Raw genomic sequence first — 17,960 nt, forward strand, 5'->3', positions numbered from 1 at the left:
CCATTGTAAAGCCATATATTTTTAAAAAAATTCTAATCAATGTTTCTCTGCATTGTAAACTCCTCTTTACAAAGAACGTGCATTGTATGTTAAATGCTCTTCTACTACACAATCTTGGTTGCTTTTTGAGGGTTCTTGTAGCAACTCCATAATCTCTTAATTTGTGCATAGGCAAGAGAATGTTATATATATGTACAATGGTAGAGAGTGGTATTATAGTTTTAAAATTTAGATCACGAGATAGTTGCTACACAAACACACCTCCCACACCTCCCTCTCTCACTCAGCATCAATAAATCAATGTGAGGCATTACATGCGATATACATACCCATGTACTACTTTTTTTTAGCTTTTCTAGATTCATAACTTTTACAAATACATCTAATTTGTAAAAGTTACGAATTAAAAAAAGACCTATAATTTGGGACGGAGGAAATACTTACATGCCATACACATACGTACAGCAAAACGACAAAATGAGCGTATCTTTACAGATTCGAAGGTAAATTTACCTCTATCTTTACATTGTTTCTCAACTTCATGCTAAGATGTATACTGTCTGATTGTTACATTGGAAGGATGAGAGGACAGAGCAAACACTAGCAACATCAGTATGACAAGGGCACGTTTCTTAATCAAGGTTCAACAACAACCCTGTCAACTATCTTGGCACCTCTTCCTTTGGCCATGTAGAGTCCGATATGATGCATAAGATCCTGCAACAATTTAACATGGAACGGTAAGTTGATTGTGAGGTTCTTCCTTCAGCATATCTTGGATAGCATAACCTTTCTATTGAGCAATGTGTAGTTTAGTTCGAAAAGAGCTAAGGCATTGTATGCTATTTGGGCAAGATTATTTATATCCTTCCTATGATCAATCAAGATGCTTATATATAACAAAGAACGTTATGTGCATCCGACGATTATGAAAAACTTAAAACAGATGTAGTGTTCCCCCAGAGAAATATCTTTCCAAGAATGATGCAGGTGGTGCATATCCATTTTAGAAATGAAATGTTCTATTTCTTTTTATAGATGTAAACTTGTCTTGCTATTGGCATGAAATTAATGTCACAAAGGTGCTGTATGAATAAAAAAAGGTTAGTTAACAACCATCGTATTCTGTAAATGGATTGCCCAATTTCTTCTTGAAAATTTATAGGTTAGTGTTTCCCGAGGATAATTTTCATTCTTTATTTTACATATATGAATGTGAGCAAATGCCAATGTGGTCATCTGAAGATTCCCATAGCGCTCATATTCCTGGTATTGGCGACTTGTGGATTTTGAATGTATGAACATCAGTGATTCGATGATTCGATACCTGTGGATGGGCAAGAGCTCCTTTGATATTCGTAGCAACCTCAACAGGAAGGTCATATGTAGCACACCCCTCTGAATAAATCACAACATCTTGTAGTGGAGGCACTCGATCGATATTTCGAGCAGCCAGAGTTGAGCTTGCAAAGTCCAAAACACAGATGTCTGTGCATATTCCGAGCACCAAGACCTGCATCAAGCCCCCAAGTCATACACAATAGGATAGGATCTATTTCTAAAATCCTTCTGTAGTCGGATAACTCACAGTTTTGATTTGATATTTTCCAATCCAATCAGCAAAAACACTGGATCCATCCTTCTCTATGCAGCTGATGTACCCATCAATACAACTTTTCCTCTTTACAGTCACATTTGGCTCCTTTTCCAACCACTCCAAATCTACATATTGCAAACTGAAATTCGTTAAACACAGAAAATTGATCGTATTTCACTGTCCTCCTCATGTACTGTCAGTGTAAATCAGTAACAGAATACCTTACTCTAATATGAAATAGAACTAAGCACAAGAGTTAGGCGAACACTTACGAAATATAAAAGCTGGTTTCAATTTAGCACCTACCTGGAACAAAATTCTCCTCCCCAGTACCAATGATACAATGAGGGGGATATGGCGGTTCCGGCTTATCTGTATAGTGGGTATCAAGAAACGCGAAGATTGGCCAGTTTCTGTCACAGAACACCTTAGAGAGCCTAGCGGCCTCTCCCACCATCTTTTCAATCTGCTTGTTTGGTGCAACAGGAGCCTGCAAATGAAGAGCACAAATTACTCAGCCAGTCTAAAACAATTTGTTTGAACTAATAATCAAAACTACTAATAGCACGATCCATGATCCCAAAAAGGAGGAAATCTTCACAATTGCAAGGAGAAATGAAGAAAGCATGTCACTGTGAAGATTACAGCCTCTGCTGTCCACTTGACCTAGATAACAGAGCGGCCTAATATGAAAGGTAGAAATTTCCGGTCTAGCTAAGTAGGGCCATATTAGCGAGGCTGCATGCATCGTACACATGCGAGTACGAGCAAACTTTAGTAACTAATCAATCAAGTTTTGTTTTTATATGTGAGCAGGAACTGAAAAGAAAAACAGACTAAAAGCGGATATGAGGAACAAAACAAGGAAAACTACAACGACACAACCGAGGACTGAAGGAGGACAATGGACAATCCAGTGAGCGTTAACTTCTGTCCCTATCCGAGATTCCAAGGAGATCACCGCACATCTCAGCGCTCACGCTCCTGTTCCCATTAAACCTCAACGATTCTAGTGTTACGATCAAGGCAGGAACAGCGCGGAATCACGACGCGCGCATACCCATCCCGCCATCGCTTTCCCAACCTCATAAAGGAAAGATTATGGATGCGATACGGAAGGGTCAAACATAATTAAAAAAAAGGAAAAGCGGCGGCGGGGGCTCACGAGGTTCCCGGCGCCGACGGTGCAGAAGCCGTTGCAGAGGTCGACGAGTACGAGCCCCGCCCCTCGCGGCGGGAGGACGAGCTCCCCGTCGGTCTGGAACGGGATCCGCGACCGGAGCAGGCCCTCGGCGGAGGCGGCGGCGGCGGCGGCCTCCGCCCCCATTCGCATCGCGCGCTCCTCTTCGAGCTGAAAACTTGTGATTGACCTCTCGACGGCAAATGCCCGGGCGCGTGAGGAGGAACCTCAGGAGTCAGGAGCAGAGGCGAGCAGCGAATCCGAGAGGGAAAAGAATGGGTCCGGAGGGTCCCAAATAAACTGGGTATATAGTCTAGACTAGACAAGTATTTTCCACGGTCACGCGTCCACGCTGACCTCCTGTGAACGTGCCGTCGAAACCACTACCGGTCGTCCGGTTTTCTAATGACAATGATTTGATTTTAGCATCAGCGTGCTTCGACGAAGCTGCCGCAGTCCCCTTCCTCTGCGTCTCGTGTGCAGCCTATGGCAGGTGAGATTAGTGCCAGGAATTTCGCTCTATCTAGGACCAAGTTATACACTGCCAAGTCATATCATGAGATGAGGCTACGAGATGATCATAGATTTCCTTTGATTTCTGAATACATCCAGATTTTACCAATCACAAGGACTAGGAGGTGTGTTTCAGGCTTTCGGCAAGCACAACAAACAGAAACGGGGAAGCGCTGTCGCTTCCGCTGCAACAGGTACCACCACACACTACTGAACTGCGAATCCTACATCACTCATCCACCAGAAACATAGCTGAGGAAGATAATCAGGTCTACTAGCATTCCAGACACTACACGGACTGCTCCAGAGCAGGCGGAGCCGCAACAGAACCAACAGAAGCAGAGTTTTCCGTCTCAGTGGGCAGCTCTTCAGTATACTCCCAGCTGTGGGATCTCCGGCTCGTCTCTCAGCTCAAACGTAACCGGATTGTTGTCCAGAGATGGGTACTGGTCAAGCTCATCATCAGTAAAAGAATATTCAGCCAGCTTTGCTTTATCACCTGCAGAGGGACGTGCACGTTAATGCTAGTAAACTGAAATATTTCAAAGCCGACGAAGATACAAAAGAAACAAAAAACAGCTGCTGGGAGGATAACAAGCACAGCAGGTAAAGCAAAATTGACAAAAGAAAAACAAGTCAGAGAGAAGAAGGGAGAAACCGACCTGAGTGAGAGAGACCCCAACTGATGTCTGGGAGAATCTCTGGTTCCAGCTCCAGCCCTTTCTCTTCTTCGAAGAACTTCTCAACCTCCTGAATCGTAAAGAGACGCATGGAATCACATTTCTGATAGCACAGGAAAAAGAGAGGGAAAGAGATACATGTTGCTTATTTGCTTTAATGTTTAGGCTGTGGATGAATTATCTATATCTATATGTATTAAGAGCAAATCAAATGAGTAATGCATAAATTCGTTTTGTTGTTGTGAACATACCAATAGCAGGACATAACTAAATCTGTGTACAGATGACAACAGAAAAACACAAGAAATAACATGAATGAACTGTAACTGAATTTAGACATGCTACATTTCACAACCATTGAGTTACATAGAAGATGGTTTTTCCCCCTTAAAGGAGAACAGTTGGTGAAAAAGGTCCGGATTGATTTGCTTGCTAATACGTGTGGCAGTGTCATACCTACCAAATGCTTCAGACTTCTTCTGATGTCACTACTCACTAGATATTACTAAGTGACCTAAAAATAATTAACTGGTGGCGTGGGATGCTAGAATACTTACTAACAAGTGGATGTTATAATTAAAGAGCCCGATTCAGAATTTGACAGAATAACCAATCTCACAAATGTAGCTTGTCAAAACTACTAATATTTTACTACTGGAGCAACCGAACATGATCAAGCTTATCAGTCAATAACAATCTTCTTCTCTTTTTTGAAATGAAACTACATATAATCTTCTGTTATAGAAGACTGAGTAGTTCCCGTTTCAAGACATGTGGATGGCTCTCATCTATTAATCAAGATCTCCTAATCGACTTGCCAGCCAGCTATACCTAGCAGAACAAGTAAAATTTATCATGCAAGTTTCTATTCTTTGGTTACTGAATGAAACATAATAGGTAAAAAAAACTATTTGATAATTCACCAAGTTGACACCAGAAAGCTAGGTAACAAACTATTTTACTTGCCAACCAGCTATATCTAGCAGAACAAGTAAAATTTATCTAGCAAGTTTCTATTCTTTGTTTACTGAATGAAACATAATAGGTAAAAAAAACTATTTGATAATGCACCAAGTTGACACCAGAAAGCTAGGTAACAAACTATTTTACTTGTTTACCCCACAATCAGCGGTCCAACTATCCAGTCAGCAGTGTATCCGTTAACAAGGAGAACTATGCAACCAAATGGCAGGGGACATATACTTTTACAGTTTGATATTTAAGTATAACATTTTGTTTGCTTGATTACGAGTTTGCATGATCATGGTCTTGTAGAAACGGAGGCATGATTATTTCAAAAGTGAATATCCATTTATTGTACTTGTACAAGTCCCTCATAATGCACTTCGAACTTACAAACAACCTACATGAATTGTACAAATATTGTGCTCTTGGGCCACTTACCGCAGCTGGAAACATCACACGATCATATACCACATTTGACCAACCATCCAAGGCTGAGAGTACCTTCGCCACTTTCTTCTTGACGCCTACATAACATGCACAGCCAACCATATGTAACGATAAAGAAATACAATCCACATACCGAAGAACTAAAAAGAGCAATCATAAGATTTATTCTTACGTTTGTCTTGCAGATCCTTATCTGACTTCTGATAATCATGGAAGTGAGCGCCCTCCGCCCCATCCTTAGCCCATTCATGACACTTTTTGATCTCTTCATCAGTTAATATGTTCAATGGGTTAACCACTTCATGTTTGCCCAAATCAGACCTTTCTTTCACAGTGGACCTCTGTTCTTTCAAGGAGGGCCTTTCCTTGCTTTGAATTCTGTTGGTCACATTCTGAAGAGCCTTCCGCTGTTGGGACCTCTCTTTCACAGACCTGTCCTTCAAAGCAGTGCCTTTGGCAAAGTTGGACACATCCTGAAGAGCCTTCCGCTCTTGAAGCCCGGGCTTCTTCTCTGATGGCTTCAGTGGTTTGGCCCTTGGTGCATCAGCCCTCTTGCCTGAACATGCAGATGAAACAAGTTGCTTATCTGTTTTAAGAAAGTTCCTTTACACAAACTAGTTTTGAGAAAAAGCAATCTCACCTCCATGTATATGCATGTTCTCATCAAGAAGAACAGCTGCTGGAGTTGTGAAAGCCATGACTGAGCAGAAAGCTTCGTTTTCTACCTTGATTGCCTGACTGAAGTTCAATTGTTTGATAAACGGAAACTGATCAAAATATAGAAACAATAAACAACGATTGACTTATGATATTGTGCTGCAGAAACTGAAAAAGATCCAGAAATGAGCTCTGCATGTGCTAATTTAAGATAGACTGGCAGTGGTACCACTAAATTGCAAACGAACTAAATCATAGAGATTACATAATCAGGGGCAAAATTGCATTTATCTTACAAAGATAGATTCTGATATTTGATATAGTAATAAAAACATTCATATCCAGCAACAGACCAGTTTTCAAAGAGGAGAGGGTGCCTGTAAATGATCCTGGTTTTGCGACTAAACCATCATTTCTTTGAGCACCAATGTAATCCCATTGACATGAGTACATGACCTGGGGGCTACCACCAAGCCTGGACCAGCCACTAATTTGACACATCATCTATCAAGTCAACCAAGGTATAACTGAGATCTTACACAATCAGCAGTTACGCTAACAAATTAAAAGGAATTTTCGCTTCGCTTTCCTAACCGACGGGGTACAAATCACACGCGGATGCACCTGGAGTCCTTTGGGATCGCATGACCCCGATGCTCCCGCTTAGATCTGGGGCGCGCTCAAGAAGCAAGCCATATACGGAGGACTAATCTAGTAACAGCGAACAAATCCAGAGACACGCCATTCCAAGAACGACCGTACCGGAATACGGCAGGAACATTAGGGTTTTGCTTCGGTTGTTCTCATCCCGACGATTGGGGGGACGCGGAAACTTGGAACCGATGGGCGCAAGAACTCCAGAGGGAGAGAGTTAGGGTGTACCAGCACAGGAGAAATCAACCGGTCCGGTCGACGTCCGCTCCGGCGTCCAGCAGCAAGGAGAAGACAAGGCCGAGGAAGATCTCGCGGCGGCCCGCGGCGCGCTTCGGTTGGAGGCGTCGGCAGTTGCGTGGGAGGAGGAAGAGCTTCTAGTTGCGTTGCTGGGACTGGGAGAGGAATTGGGGGATTGGAAGCTTTTTGCCGGCGCTGCGATGCGAGAAAGGGGAGGAAAGGAAAGGGAGCGCTTCGCGCAACGGTCGGATTTTGGACCGAGTCGGCGGCGTGGGGGAAGAATCCCGTTGGATTTTTTATCCTCTCGAGGATTGGGCTGTTCTACCCATCCTTGGGCCCAATTATCTGGCCCGGGAGTTGACACTGGGCCGGCCCAAGTAGGTGAAGAAACCCTAACAAGGAACCATCTCGTTTCCGTTCGCATATAAATATCGACTTCCGGCAGACCTGGATGTGCGCCGCCCCTCCTGTGCTCCATCCGCCGTCTTGGTTACGGTTTCCATGGGTGTTTAGTGTTTTCCTCCGTTTCGATTTCTTTCATCTTTGTTAGCGTTTGCTGCGGGGTTCGTGTTGCTCTCTTAGGTTCTTGGCAATCGTTTGGTTTAAAGGCTAGTTTGCTATAGTTATATGGTTTCTTGTTGATTTGTACAGAATTCGTTTGAGATTCGCAAGATTAGCTTCTTGTTTGGACCTCGATACTGAAATCCGGTCCAGGCAGTCGGCAAACATCCTGCCATCTTGCGAGATTGAACCCCAAGCCAGCTTCAACTCACCTGGATCTGACACCTCGGTGATTTTCTGGGCCCTTTCGGTTGGCACATGCCTTCTTTCCAGTTCAAAGATTGTTAACCAGTGTTGGTTTTTGAGACATTTTTTCGTTGAGCAAAGCAAACGCACTCTGTCCCAAAACTTCGCCATGTTTTGTGGCAATTTCTTCGTTTGCGATAGGGATGAATCCGAGATCTCGTCCGTGAGGGAAGCTTCTTATGATCTCGCGGAGGAATTTTGGAAACATTCGATGCAAAATCATGGCTCGGTTGTCGTAGTTGATTGTTCTGTATCGAATCTCTTTTTTATGAATAAATACATAGCGAATTGATTTAAATTTCTGGGCCCTTTCGGTTGGCGCATTCTTTCTCCTGCTCCATAGAGCTCGATTCAGCTTTGCAGTTGTGTTTGTTTGGCTGCGAAATCTATTTAGCATACAGAAAATCACAAACGATGGATTAGTTTGGAGCAACTAAAGTTAACACTGGAACTAGGTAACTTCAACAAAAAATGATTACCTGAACTAGCTGCATCGATCAGGTCTTCAATTCTCTATATGACCAGTAAATCATAGCCTGCTGCTTGGCAGCGTACTTCAAACTTTGGCATGGATGTTTGAATGAAGTAATGAAAGCATCATTGAACTTGGGTCGAATTCATGCAGATGTGAAATGGATACAATGCTGGGTGATGTCTTTTGACATGTTTAGGGGGCGTTTGGTTACCGCACATGTCACAGATACTAATTAGAAGTATCAAACTAGAAGTATCAAACGTAGAAGTATCAAACGTAGACTATTTATAAAACTCATTATATAATTAGAAGTATTAAATGTAGACTATTTACAAAACTTATTACATAAGTGGAGGTTAAACGGCGAGATGAATCTATTAAGCCTAATTAAACCATTATTAGCAAATGTTTACTGTAGCAACACATTGTCAAATCATGGACTAATTAGGTTTAATAGATTCGTCTCACCGTTTAGTCTTCACTTATGTGATGAGTTTTGTAAATAGTCTACGTTTAATACTCCTAATTAGTATCTAAACATTCCATGTGATGGGTGCTAAAAATAAGCCAGAGTAACCAAACCAGGTCTTAGATGTTTGAAGTAATTATGTATCATCAAGCTTTGGTCAAATTCATCCTGAATTGAGTAATTGTTTCACAAGTTTGGTTAAACATGCGACCCAAAACGAACTGAATTGTGCTATCCCTGTTATTCATCTTGAGAAATGAGAAGAAATATTAAAACGGCGATTACTAAGAAAAGGCAACTTCCATACCACCACCAAACGCTCACGGCGACATGGGCGAGTTCGTGGATCTGTCATGCTCACTGGCGCTGGCGGAGACGCCCTGGTGACGCTCGGGGTCAAGCCCGCGGGGAGACAAACGACGCATGATCGGCACCAGATGACGAATGCTAATACGATACTAGGATTCTTGTAGCCTCTCGCCCAGGTAAGCAGGAGAAGAAGTAAAATCATGCCAAGTTTTGGCACTTTTATTGACACAAACCTTTTCTGAGTAATGCCAATTGCGCGTCCATGTGTTGAACTACTAGTGAAAATAACAGAAGTGTACTCTCTCCAGATCGAATAAATTAGCTCTCCTCGTTGAGAACCAAGCGAAGTACAAACCTTACAAAATCCAGTATATCCAGATTGTAGTGTTCGTAATTTGAGTCGGTGAGATTTGGGACGCCGCGATGAAGAGATGGAATATGTTGTGTGCATGCGTTGAATGGTCTCAATAAAAGCATTATCCTGCTTTGATACTCCGATTTGTAATTCAAAATCACCTCAGAAATAGGAACCGAGGCCCGCCCGGGCACCGCCGGGGGCCTCCTATATAGCTAACGCAAGCTAGATAAGCTTTATGGCTTTAAAGTCCATTAGATCCCGTTAAAGTTGTAAATTCAACATACAGATTTCAACGTTTTCTGAATAATAGATCAACATTCGAAAATAGCAAATTCAACAATTTTCAAAAACTATAGATCAACTTTTTCAAACATGCTACCTTCAACATTTTGAGAAATCTATAGCAACAGCTCAAGCAAATGTATTCAACATTTATCCAAATATGGTTCAACATTTTTTTTAAAAAAAATTAAGTAGCATCATCTTGTTTAGCGACGTCGGCGGCGCGCAGCTCCGGCTCCGGTGATGGCGCGTAGCGGCGGTGGCGAAGCGAGTCGCGCGCAGGGTGGCGGCGGACCCAGCAGCGCGGGGAGACGCGAGCTGGAGGCGTTGCGTGGTGGAGGAGGCAGTGGTAGAGAAGAGAAGTGGGTTAGATCGGACGGTTAATATTCGTTGTACGAATCTCAAAGCATCGGAAGCCATATAGTAAGCCCTTGTTTACTTCACCCCAACTCCCAACTTTGACACTATGCAAAAAGAAGATTCCCCATCACATCAAACTTGCGGTACATGCATGGAGTACTAAATGTAAATGAAATTAAAAACTAATTGCATAGTTTTGTTGTACTTTGCAAGACGAATCTTTTGAGCCTAATTAGTCAATGTTTGGACAATATTTCACAAATACAAACGAAACGTTACAGTGTGCTACAGTGCTGGCACAGTAATTTGAGTACTCCAAATTTTGGCAACTAAACAAGGCCTAAGTAACTGCTGGCTTCCGAGAATTCATATAGCATTACACCGGGCACCGCTGGGGGGAAGGCAGGGAAACCTGTAGAATTGGATACCCAAAAGGCCATTTCTACACCACAAAGCCCGTGGACGTTTGAATTGATCTGGGCGGGCCGCAAGCGAGCATATGTCGGCCCATTAATCACCGAGACTCCGGCCCCCACGTCGTCCGCCACCCGTCCACCTCGCTCGCCGTCTCCTGAGAGTTCCTCCCCCGGCGGCGAAAACCCTACAGCTCCTGCTCGGGGAGAGAGAGAGGGAGAGGCCATGGAGAAGCTGGACGAGAGCAAGTTCGAGCAGCGGCTGGAGCTGTGGGCACTCCGCATCCCCCGCGAGCTCGCTTCCGCCGTCACCCGCCTCCTCCGCTCCGGGTAACTAATGCTTCTCCCTTGGTCTAGGGTTCTGGGTTCAGTCCAACTAATCTTAGAGCAGGAGAAACGAACAGATGAATTAGCTGTAGTATCCGTTGCGTTTGGCAACTGAGTTTCTCTCCTCATCTGTGATTTTAGTTATCTACTGGACAAGCCACGGGTGAAGCCTGTCGTTGAGGACCCCGAGAGCGACAAGAACCGGCTCGTCGTGCTGTCAGAGAGGATTCTGAAGCCCGGTATGTTGACTCTTGAGGTGGAGCCTGTCGATTGTGATTTTGGAAAATTAGAATGTGGCCCAAATTGTACTTTTAGAACTAAGCAAACATTGTTAGCGCCAAGTTACCAATCATGTCGGAATAGCCTTTCATGCCATCATTTCATTAATCTTTAGGGTTATTTGGAACTGATCCAGTGGCTCCATTGAGTAGCATAATCTGCTGTCCTGATTAGTCTCTCCATCTCAAAGGATAACTTATCCATATTGACGTTGGTACTTGCTCTTGCCTCAGTCAGGGGAATGCTCATGTTAACATCCATTGTATTTGGTGTGTAGATTTGTCTGACATGCCACAGCAGATGCATGATTCATTGAAGCAACTATGCAGTGTTGATGTTGTACCTTATGCATTGACCCTTGGTTATTCGTACTGGAGTGCAGGTCAGTTTGTCATTTTTTATCTTAATGATCTGGTTTCTGTTATATTTTAGTATTTTGCCATTTTATGGTGCCGTACCATTTTCCATATTTTGTTATTCTATCAACTCTGCATAAAAGTTAGAAGTCTTCTTGACTGAAACAGAACATCACATTCCACACATTATTGCCTGCATTACCACTGATTTTAACATTTTCCCTGTATACTTGCAAGCTTTTAAGTTGACAAGCCAGTTTAACCCTTTTTAATCTCTTAACATCACGGGTTTGATCAATGCTTTTTATTTCAAACAGATCATATTCTGAAGCAAATCCTCCCTGCTGGAGTGGAGGTACCCTCTTCGTTTGAGACAATTGTTAAGTATACTAAACTTTATGATGCTTTCTTCCATTTTGGTGTGATCTCGTCACTAAAATTTGTTTGTATGATAAGTGCAGGTCATGTTGCACATCTGAACATATCTGATGACTTGCTACCATATAAAGATGTCATAGCAAAGGTTATCTATGATGTAAGCACGTCCTTCTCTTTCTGAATAACTTGTAATTTCTACATTCTTTGACTCTTTGTCTCTCAGCGCAAGTGCATGCAGAACCCATAGAATTCTGGCATGAAAATGGAGAGGTTTATACATAAACTTGCCACTTCTGTAGATCATCTTATACATATTTGAAAATATAGTCAATTCATCTTCCTCCTCACTGTTGGTTGGTTGGGACCTTGCAATTGACATGAAAGTAGGTTTAAACAAAGTGATACTGTGAGCAGTTAGCAATGGAAACATTAGACAATCTCATTAACATAAATGAAATTGTTGCTGCCCACCTTCTCTGTTTTATTGGTTAAATGATCAGAATATTTGAAAACATCATAAAACATTCCATGTCCACTAAGCATTTACATTCATGTCTATATGCAGAAAAATTATCCAAGGATTCAGACGGTGGTGAATAAAGTTGGGACAATTACAAATGAATTTAGAGTCCCAAAGTTTGAGATCTTAGCAGGGAAAAACGACATGGTTACTGAAGTTAAACAATATGGTGCAACATTCAGGCTTGATTATGGTTTGGTCTACTGGAATTCAAGACTTGAGCATGAGCACATCAGATTGGTTTCCCTTTTCAAGAAAGGAGACGTTATATGTGACATGTTTGCTGGCATAGGTCCATTTTCTATCCCGGCTGCTCAGAAAGGATGTGTTGTGTATGCAAATGACTTGAATCCAGACAGCGTTCATTATCTAAGAACAAATGCAAAGATTAACAAGGTGGAGGACTATATATTCTCCTATAACATGGATGCTAGGGTGTTCATGAAAAGTTTGATGAGTGTGCCTGGTTCAGAAACTAGATCAGACTCTCAAGTTGCTGCTGATGAATGCTATCCTAAAGGAGGGGTCCCTGCTAATGAATATTCATCTTCGAATGGAAATCACAATGGTGCCCTTTTTTCCCCCTGCAATTTGTATTCTCCTGTGTACTGATTTTTTGCACTCCTCCACAACGCTAACTCTATTGTTTTCTTAACTTTTTTCTAGATGTACGAGACGACGGTCAAAACAGTGCAAATGACTCCTCTCTGGCAAGCACTACTGCCAAAAAGCGACAACAAACTTCAAAAGAAGGTAATGTCTCTAGTAAGTACAGTAGTAAACTTGCAAAGAGGTCTGTTATATGTTTGAAGTTCAAAGTTTTGTGTAACCAGAAAAACTTATTTTCAACTACTGTACGAGTGCCAGATTTCTGATTCAACTTATTTCTACTTGATGTCTCTTATAGGTGAACCTGATTGCCAAGATGGAGATGCTAGTCAAACAAAACAAAGAAACAACAAGAGAGTAAAAGGATCAGGACCGCCACCAACAAAGCCGTGGGAGCACATTGATCATGTCCTGATGAATCTACCAGCTTCTGCTCTGCAGTTCCTTGGTAATGCTTTATCCTCCACATTAAGCTTTTCCATTGTAATCTGATTATAGCATCAAATCGTGGCCATTGGGCTTTTAGCATGTTATAGCAACTAATTTAGCAATATCCATTTATGACAACTTTGGACAGCAAACTTGCCCCTCTTTTCAATCTAGTGCTCATGGACTTCAACTACATTACCTGTCTTTAAATGTCATATAGGCATATTCCCTGCTTGTAAATCTAAAACATAGAGCTGAGACATTGTAAATTTGCGTTAAATGACTGGTCTGCAGTTGAGTTACATCACTTGATGCAAACTCCTCTAGGAGAACGTCATACTTTATGTAGTCACCATTTGGAAAAAAAATATTTTGTGCATTCAGTTTTCATTATTGGGTAGCTTCAGTTCCTCTGAATTTTGTTGTTCATGATATATGGACCTTTCTGCAGACTGTTTTGATGGTCTTGTCCAAAAGAAACACTGGACAGGATCGCTACCTTGGATACACTGTTATTGTTTCATCCGATCAACTGAATCTGAGGAATCAATACTATCTGTAAGTTCGCCCCTATTTGATAATTACTCAGATGTGATACATTGTTTACTCGATTGCATCATGACTGTCATTATGGACCACCTGTACTTACTCAGGTATTTGCACTTTCATTTTAACATAATCTCTTTTCCCCTACTCAGGAAGCACAGAATAAATTGAATGCTAAGATAGCAGAGCCGATATTCCATAGGGTTCGTGATGTTGCACCAAACAAGGTATACGCTGTGCTAATTCAGGCTACTTGTCTCCAAGACTAGATACACACTTTTCTGTTTTGTTGAATTTAAGCTATGACCTTGACCCAAAATTTGAGGTTTTGACCAAATATAAGGCCCAAAATTAATACTCCCTCCATTTTTAATTATACGATGTTTAGGACAGGTTAATTAGTTCACAAATGAACTAATTAGCTTGTCCTAAACATCATATATTTGAAAAGGAGGGAGTACTATAATTCCTCATAGTGAAGGGTATTCACGAACAGTGGCATTTATTCCAAGGCGAAGGGAATAAAATAGATTTGAGAAAATGAGCTTTCCTTGGGACTTAGAACTTAGATCAAGATTTTTTTTTATGTTGTTGATCCTCACTGTGCCTCTGGTAATGGTAACTTTGCATCAATGAATGATACAGAATAAACTCTTTACCTGGTTTCTAGCAAATCTGGGAAGTTGGCATGCAGTGGAGATGCTTTATCTTTTTGTTGGCGAGCCTGATGAAAATATATATTTTTTACTTAAGAAACACTAGGAAAGTCACTTAGATTTGGCTGTATCAGACATGATCAACATTGAGCTTTTTAAGATCATTTTAGTTTCAATAGGTTGGCACAGTGGCATGGATTTGTTGTGACCATTACTTTTATGTTTGACATTTGTTGCAGGCCATGTATTGTTTAAGCTTCAAGCTACCCATGGAGTGTCTGAAGGATGACACTGAAAATCACATTCAATCAGTTGCCTAGTAGACGCTGCCATACTGTGCTGCAGAAGTTTTAACTGTTCTACCTGCATTTTTTGGAGGATTACTAAAGAAACTGGAACCGTGGCTTGTAATTCTGGGGTTAGCTGTTGTAGATAGATCTGAATCACCATTTCATAGTGAAGAGGGATTTAACAGGTTATTTCTGATGCTTTGGTGATCACCTTTCATATAGTCATGGCCTATGGAATCAAGACGTTGGTAGTAGCACCATCTGATTCAGAAGTATGGCGCCGCACGGTTATGCTGTTTTTGCAAGGATTTGTTTCTTCGCCTCATCTTGACTCTAAAGCTTATCAGGATTCAAGAGAGGGTTTTTTGGCCACGTAAAAGATCTGCTCAGAACTTTTACAAATATTAGCATGCAAGATGTGTAAATTTCCCCCTTGTTTTATTCTTGATTTGAAGAGAATTTGGTCAGAATTCAGATGCTATATTAGTATCCAAAATGCATGACCTGTCCCTTGTGGTCTCTTTTCCTTTAGTGGAAGTGTCTCAACTGTTTTTGAGACAAATGCTATATTAAAAACATCATAGTGTCTCACAGACTGGCACTAGCATAGCAACAAAGTGGCTAGGATTATCATGTTCACAATTGAGCAAATACTACAGTCAGATGCACAAGTGCACAACACATGACACTAGCTTGTACACAGTAGTATTCTTCTGGTATACGACATCATCACATGAGAAAGAAGCAAAACGCTCGCGCTCTTTCTTTCAGCCAAGATCAGGGACGATGAGGTAATCCTCCTCGTCGTCGGTGACCTCGATCCTGGCCTTCTTGTTCTGGCGCACTCCAGCACCTGCGCCAGCGGCTTTGCTCGGCCTGTAGTACGCCGCGTCGCTGGCCGCCTGGGATCCGAAGAGCTCCGGGACCTCCGCCAACGTCCTGCCGGCCTTGGGCGCCGCCTGGTCGTGGAAGAGGTCGATGTCGGCGAACCACTCGAGCTCCTTGAACCCGAGCGGCGACTCCTTCTGCAGCTGCAAGAACACACACGAGACTGTGAGATGGGGAAACCCGGAGCGCGTGTTCTTGGACATGGCGGACCGGAGGTTTGTGCTAGCGTCTTGCCTTGTCGCCGGACTCGTAGTCGGAGAACTGGAGGAGCTCGTCGACGGCCCAGCCCTGCGGCAGGAACTGCGGCGGCGAGGGCACCTGCTGCGCCTCGGCGGAGACGGCGGGCTGCTGCGGCGGCTCGACGGTGGCCTTGGGCGGGGCGTGGTGGTCGGAGTCGTGGGCGTCGCAGCCGCCGGCGCTGCAGGTGGAGGCGGCGCCGACGCGGATGCCGGTGGCGAGGTAGCGCTGGTGGTTGCCGGAGAGCGTGCCGGGGACGTGGATGGGCTCGTCGCAGTCCCGGCAGAAGAGCGCACGGTCCTCCACGCAGAAGATGAAGGCCGCCTTCTCCTGCAACAACAACAACAAGCGTTGATGACGTGTCAGGCAGGCGACGCGTGCGTGCGCGTGTCCATGGCCTAGGCCTAGCTCCTCCTAGCTAGCACGGCGGATCGGTGATGAGGGCGGCGTACCTGGCAGACGTCGCAGCGGGGGAGCCTGGCGGAGAGCGCCTCGAGCGGGAGGCGCTGGTGCTTGCTGGCGAGCTTGTTGGCGGCGTGGATTTCGACGTCGCAACGCGCGCACAGCGCCGCCTCGTCGGCGCAGCACACCACCGTGGCCGCCGCGCCCTCGCACGCGTCGCACTGGATCTTCATGGCCCCTCCAACCGCACTCACCCTCACCTAGCCAAGGGACGGACGAAGACGAAGAAGATAATGAAGAAGAGGAGGCAAAGGGATCGAGGGGAGGGGAGATCCAGCGGGCGATCGAGTGGCGCATATAACCCGCCAGCTCGAGCACGCAACGCAATCGAGAAGCAATCAGTGAGCTGCCGCGGGAGCTTGTGGTGGAGGACTCGCCGGGGAGACTTGTGGCCACGGGCGCCCGGCTCGTCGCCCCCCTCGTGAAGTGTAGCCATGCCGGAGCACGCATGGACGCGCTGATTTTGATTTGATTTGATCTGCTGACTCGGACGAGATCGCCGTATTTTATCATATTATAAAAATCCGGAGGAACTCATGGTCGTAAAGGAGCTTCCGGGCATGTGCTAGAAGGGCATTCACGAAAAACTGGTATTTTTTGTGTTCCTTTTCTGCGAAAGAGAACGTAGAACTAGTGACAGTAGCTGAGTTGTGTAGGTGGTCATACTTTCGCTCGGAAATGTCTCGGCCACAACAATTTTGTTCACATGAATCCGGGTGACCTGAATGGATATGATGTACTCCCTCCGTTCCAAATTACAAGTCATTTCAACTTTCTTGGAGAGTCAAAGCATCTCAAATTTGACCAAATTTATACAATAAAGTGCTAACATTCATGATATCAAATAGGTACCATTAGTTTCTTCATTAAATATATTTTCATAGTATATCTATTCGGTGCTATAAACTTTTGTGATTTTCTCTATAATTTTAGTCAAACATAAAAATGTTTGACTCTCCAAAAAAGTTGGAATGACTTATAATTTGGAACGGAGGGAGTAGCTGCTGGCTAGCATCCATATATCCAGAACGTTTTGGTGGACAAATTCATACTTTCGTTTGTTCTACACATTTATCCATGCTATTTCTTTTCTAGACAGTACATGTATGTTTTGGATTGCTCTCATCTGTTATTTTCCATAGGCATCAAAAGGGTTGTGGACTTGCATTTTGTTTGCCGAACAAGCAGTTAGTTTGTTAGATAAAGCACCTACGTCAACGGAAAAAAAAGCCCCCCGTTTCCCTCGGAAAAGGTCGCGAGCACATTATCATCATTCCGCAATGCCAAGTTGCTCTCAGCTTGTGGATGGGGTTTTTCTGCAGAGGTCCCAGATGTTAGTTCGGTAAAGCTAAAGGCTGCCACTGTGCCACACCATCACTGTTCTTATTCTAATGCGGCGCCCAAGTGGGGCGGAGAGCGTGACACGGCGAGTTGGAGAAAATTATAACGTTGTTACTGCACCGTTAGGTCAGTTTCTCGCACATTTGGAGTTTCGTTTCTCTTGTCTACAGATGTAGGAGAAGTAGGCAGGTAAGACATTTTCTGTATTCATTAATATATCTTGTAGCATAATCTTACA

General features: G+C 43.4%; 4 protein-coding genes and 1 long non-coding RNA gene across 7 annotated transcripts; 2 read left to right on the top strand and 3 right to left on the bottom strand.

Moving 5' to 3' along the window:
• Positions 1-421: 421 nt before the first annotated feature.
• On the bottom strand, positions 422-3,063 carry LOC117860817 (nicotinamidase 1). The gene is made up of 5 exons (XM_034744202.2): positions 2,763-3,063; positions 1,904-2,087; positions 1,589-1,722; positions 1,328-1,513; positions 422-717 (listed from the first exon to the last, which is right to left on the bottom strand). Exons 1-5 carry the CDS (start codon positions 2,928-2,930, stop codon positions 637-639), a joined length of 753 nt encoding a protein of 250 aa, XP_034600093.1. The 5' UTR covers positions 2,931-3,063; the 3' UTR covers positions 422-636.
• A 276-nt stretch (positions 3,064-3,339) lies between these two features.
• Positions 3,340-7,205, bottom strand: LOC117860826 (uncharacterized). Of its 3 annotated transcripts, none has more exons than XM_034744226.2 (6): positions 6,923-7,205; positions 6,024-6,117; positions 5,556-5,939; positions 5,375-5,460; positions 3,953-4,040; positions 3,340-3,789 (listed from the first exon to the last, which is right to left on the bottom strand). In XM_034744226.2, the coding sequence occupies exons 2-6, from the start codon at positions 6,079-6,081 to the stop codon at positions 3,659-3,661; spliced, it is 747 nt and encodes a 248-aa protein (XP_034600117.1). In that variant the 5' UTR covers positions 6,082-6,117; positions 6,923-7,205; the 3' UTR covers positions 3,340-3,658. The 3 variants fall into 3 exon arrangements, with proteins under 3 accessions (XP_034600117.1, XP_034600109.1, XP_034600101.1); XM_034744218.2 differs by having other exon boundaries at positions 6,024-6,150; XM_034744210.2 differs by having other exon boundaries at positions 6,024-6,121; positions 6,923-7,204.
• A 174-nt stretch (positions 7,206-7,379) lies between these two features.
• On the top strand, positions 7,380-8,036 carry LOC117860843 (uncharacterized). Its single transcript, XR_004641574.2, has 2 exons — positions 7,380-7,494; positions 7,583-8,036. It is a non-coding gene; the product is annotated as an uncharacterized lncRNA (long non-coding RNA).
• Positions 8,037-10,511: 2,475 nt separating this feature from the next.
• Positions 10,512-15,325, top strand: LOC117860849 (tRNA (guanine(37)-N(1))-methyltransferase). The gene is made up of 11 exons (XM_072293872.1): positions 10,512-10,734; positions 10,873-10,970; positions 11,288-11,392; positions 11,684-11,745; positions 11,827-11,901; positions 12,310-12,832; positions 12,931-13,017; positions 13,172-13,321; positions 13,754-13,860; positions 14,001-14,075; positions 14,744-15,325. Exons 1-11 carry the CDS (start codon positions 10,631-10,633, stop codon positions 14,822-14,824), a joined length of 1,467 nt encoding a protein of 488 aa, XP_072149973.1. The 5' UTR covers positions 10,512-10,630; the 3' UTR covers positions 14,825-15,325.
• A 71-nt stretch (positions 15,326-15,396) lies between these two features.
• On the bottom strand, positions 15,397-16,810 carry LOC117860857 (B-box zinc finger protein 25). The gene is made up of 3 exons (XM_034744255.2): positions 16,372-16,810; positions 15,917-16,249; positions 15,397-15,825 (listed from the first exon to the last, which is right to left on the bottom strand). The coding sequence occupies exons 1-3, from the start codon at positions 16,552-16,554 to the stop codon at positions 15,562-15,564; spliced, it is 780 nt and encodes a 259-aa protein (XP_034600146.1). The 5' UTR covers positions 16,555-16,810; the 3' UTR covers positions 15,397-15,561.
• Between the last annotated feature and the right edge of the window lie 1,150 nt (positions 16,811-17,960).

The sequence above is a fragment of the Setaria viridis genome, chromosome 1 (genome assembly GCF_005286985.2).
Source record: "Setaria viridis chromosome 1, Setaria_viridis_v4.0, whole genome shotgun sequence".
In the NCBI taxonomy this organism is placed as follows: domain Eukaryota; kingdom Viridiplantae; phylum Streptophyta; class Magnoliopsida; order Poales; family Poaceae; genus Setaria; species Setaria viridis.

What these genes read in the sequence shown, in the direction of transcription:
- LOC117860817 (XM_034744202.2), bottom strand. Translation starts at nt 2,930, where the DNA reads ATGCGAATGGGGGCGGAGGCCGCCGCCGCCGCCGCCTCCGCCGAGGGC. An exon ending in GGAGGAGAATTTTGTTCCAG is followed by an intron (nt 1,723 to 1,903) that starts GTAGGTGCTAAA and finishes TGCAATATGTAG; the next exon opens with ATTTGGAGTGGTTGGAAAAG. An exon ending in GAGCTCTTGCCCATCCACAG is followed by an intron (nt 718 to 1,327) that starts GTATCGAATCAT and finishes AAATTGTTGCAG; the next exon opens with GATCTTATGCATCATATCGG.
- LOC117860826 (XM_034744226.2), bottom strand. Translation starts at nt 6,081, where the DNA reads ATGGCTTTCACAACTCCAGCAGCTGTTCTTCTTGATGAGAACATGCAT. An exon ending in TAAGGATCTGCAAGACAAAC is followed by an intron (nt 5,461 to 5,555) that starts GTAAGAATAAAT and finishes CATGTTATGTAG; the next exon opens with GCGTCAAGAAGAAAGTGGCG. An exon ending in GTGTGATGTTTCCAGCTGCG is followed by an intron (nt 4,041 to 5,374) that starts GTAAGTGGCCCA and finishes TTTACGATTCAG; the next exon opens with GAGGTTGAGAAGTTCTTCGA.
- LOC117860849 (XM_072293872.1), top strand. Translation starts at nt 10,631, where the DNA reads ATGGAGAAGCTGGACGAGAGCAAGTTCGAGCAGCGGCTGGAGCTGTGG. An exon ending in AGAGAGGATTCTGAAGCCCG is followed by an intron (nt 10,971 to 11,287) that starts GTATGTTGACTC and finishes TTTGGTGTGTAG; the next exon opens with ATTTGTCTGACATGCCACAG. An exon ending in GTGATGTTGCACCAAACAAG is followed by an intron (nt 14,076 to 14,743) that starts GTATACGCTGTG and finishes CATTTGTTGCAG; the next exon opens with GCCATGTATTGTTTAAGCTT.
- LOC117860857 (XM_034744255.2), bottom strand. Translation starts at nt 16,554, where the DNA reads ATGAAGATCCAGTGCGACGCGTGCGAGGGCGCGGCGGCCACGGTGGTG. An exon ending in CCCGCTGCGACGTCTGCCAG is followed by an intron (nt 16,250 to 16,371) that starts GTACGCCGCCCT and finishes TTGTTGTTGCAG; the next exon opens with GAGAAGGCGGCCTTCATCTT. An exon ending in ACTACGAGTCCGGCGACAAG is followed by an intron (nt 15,826 to 15,916) that starts GCAAGACGCTAG and finishes GTGTTCTTGCAG; the next exon opens with CTGCAGAAGGAGTCGCCGCT.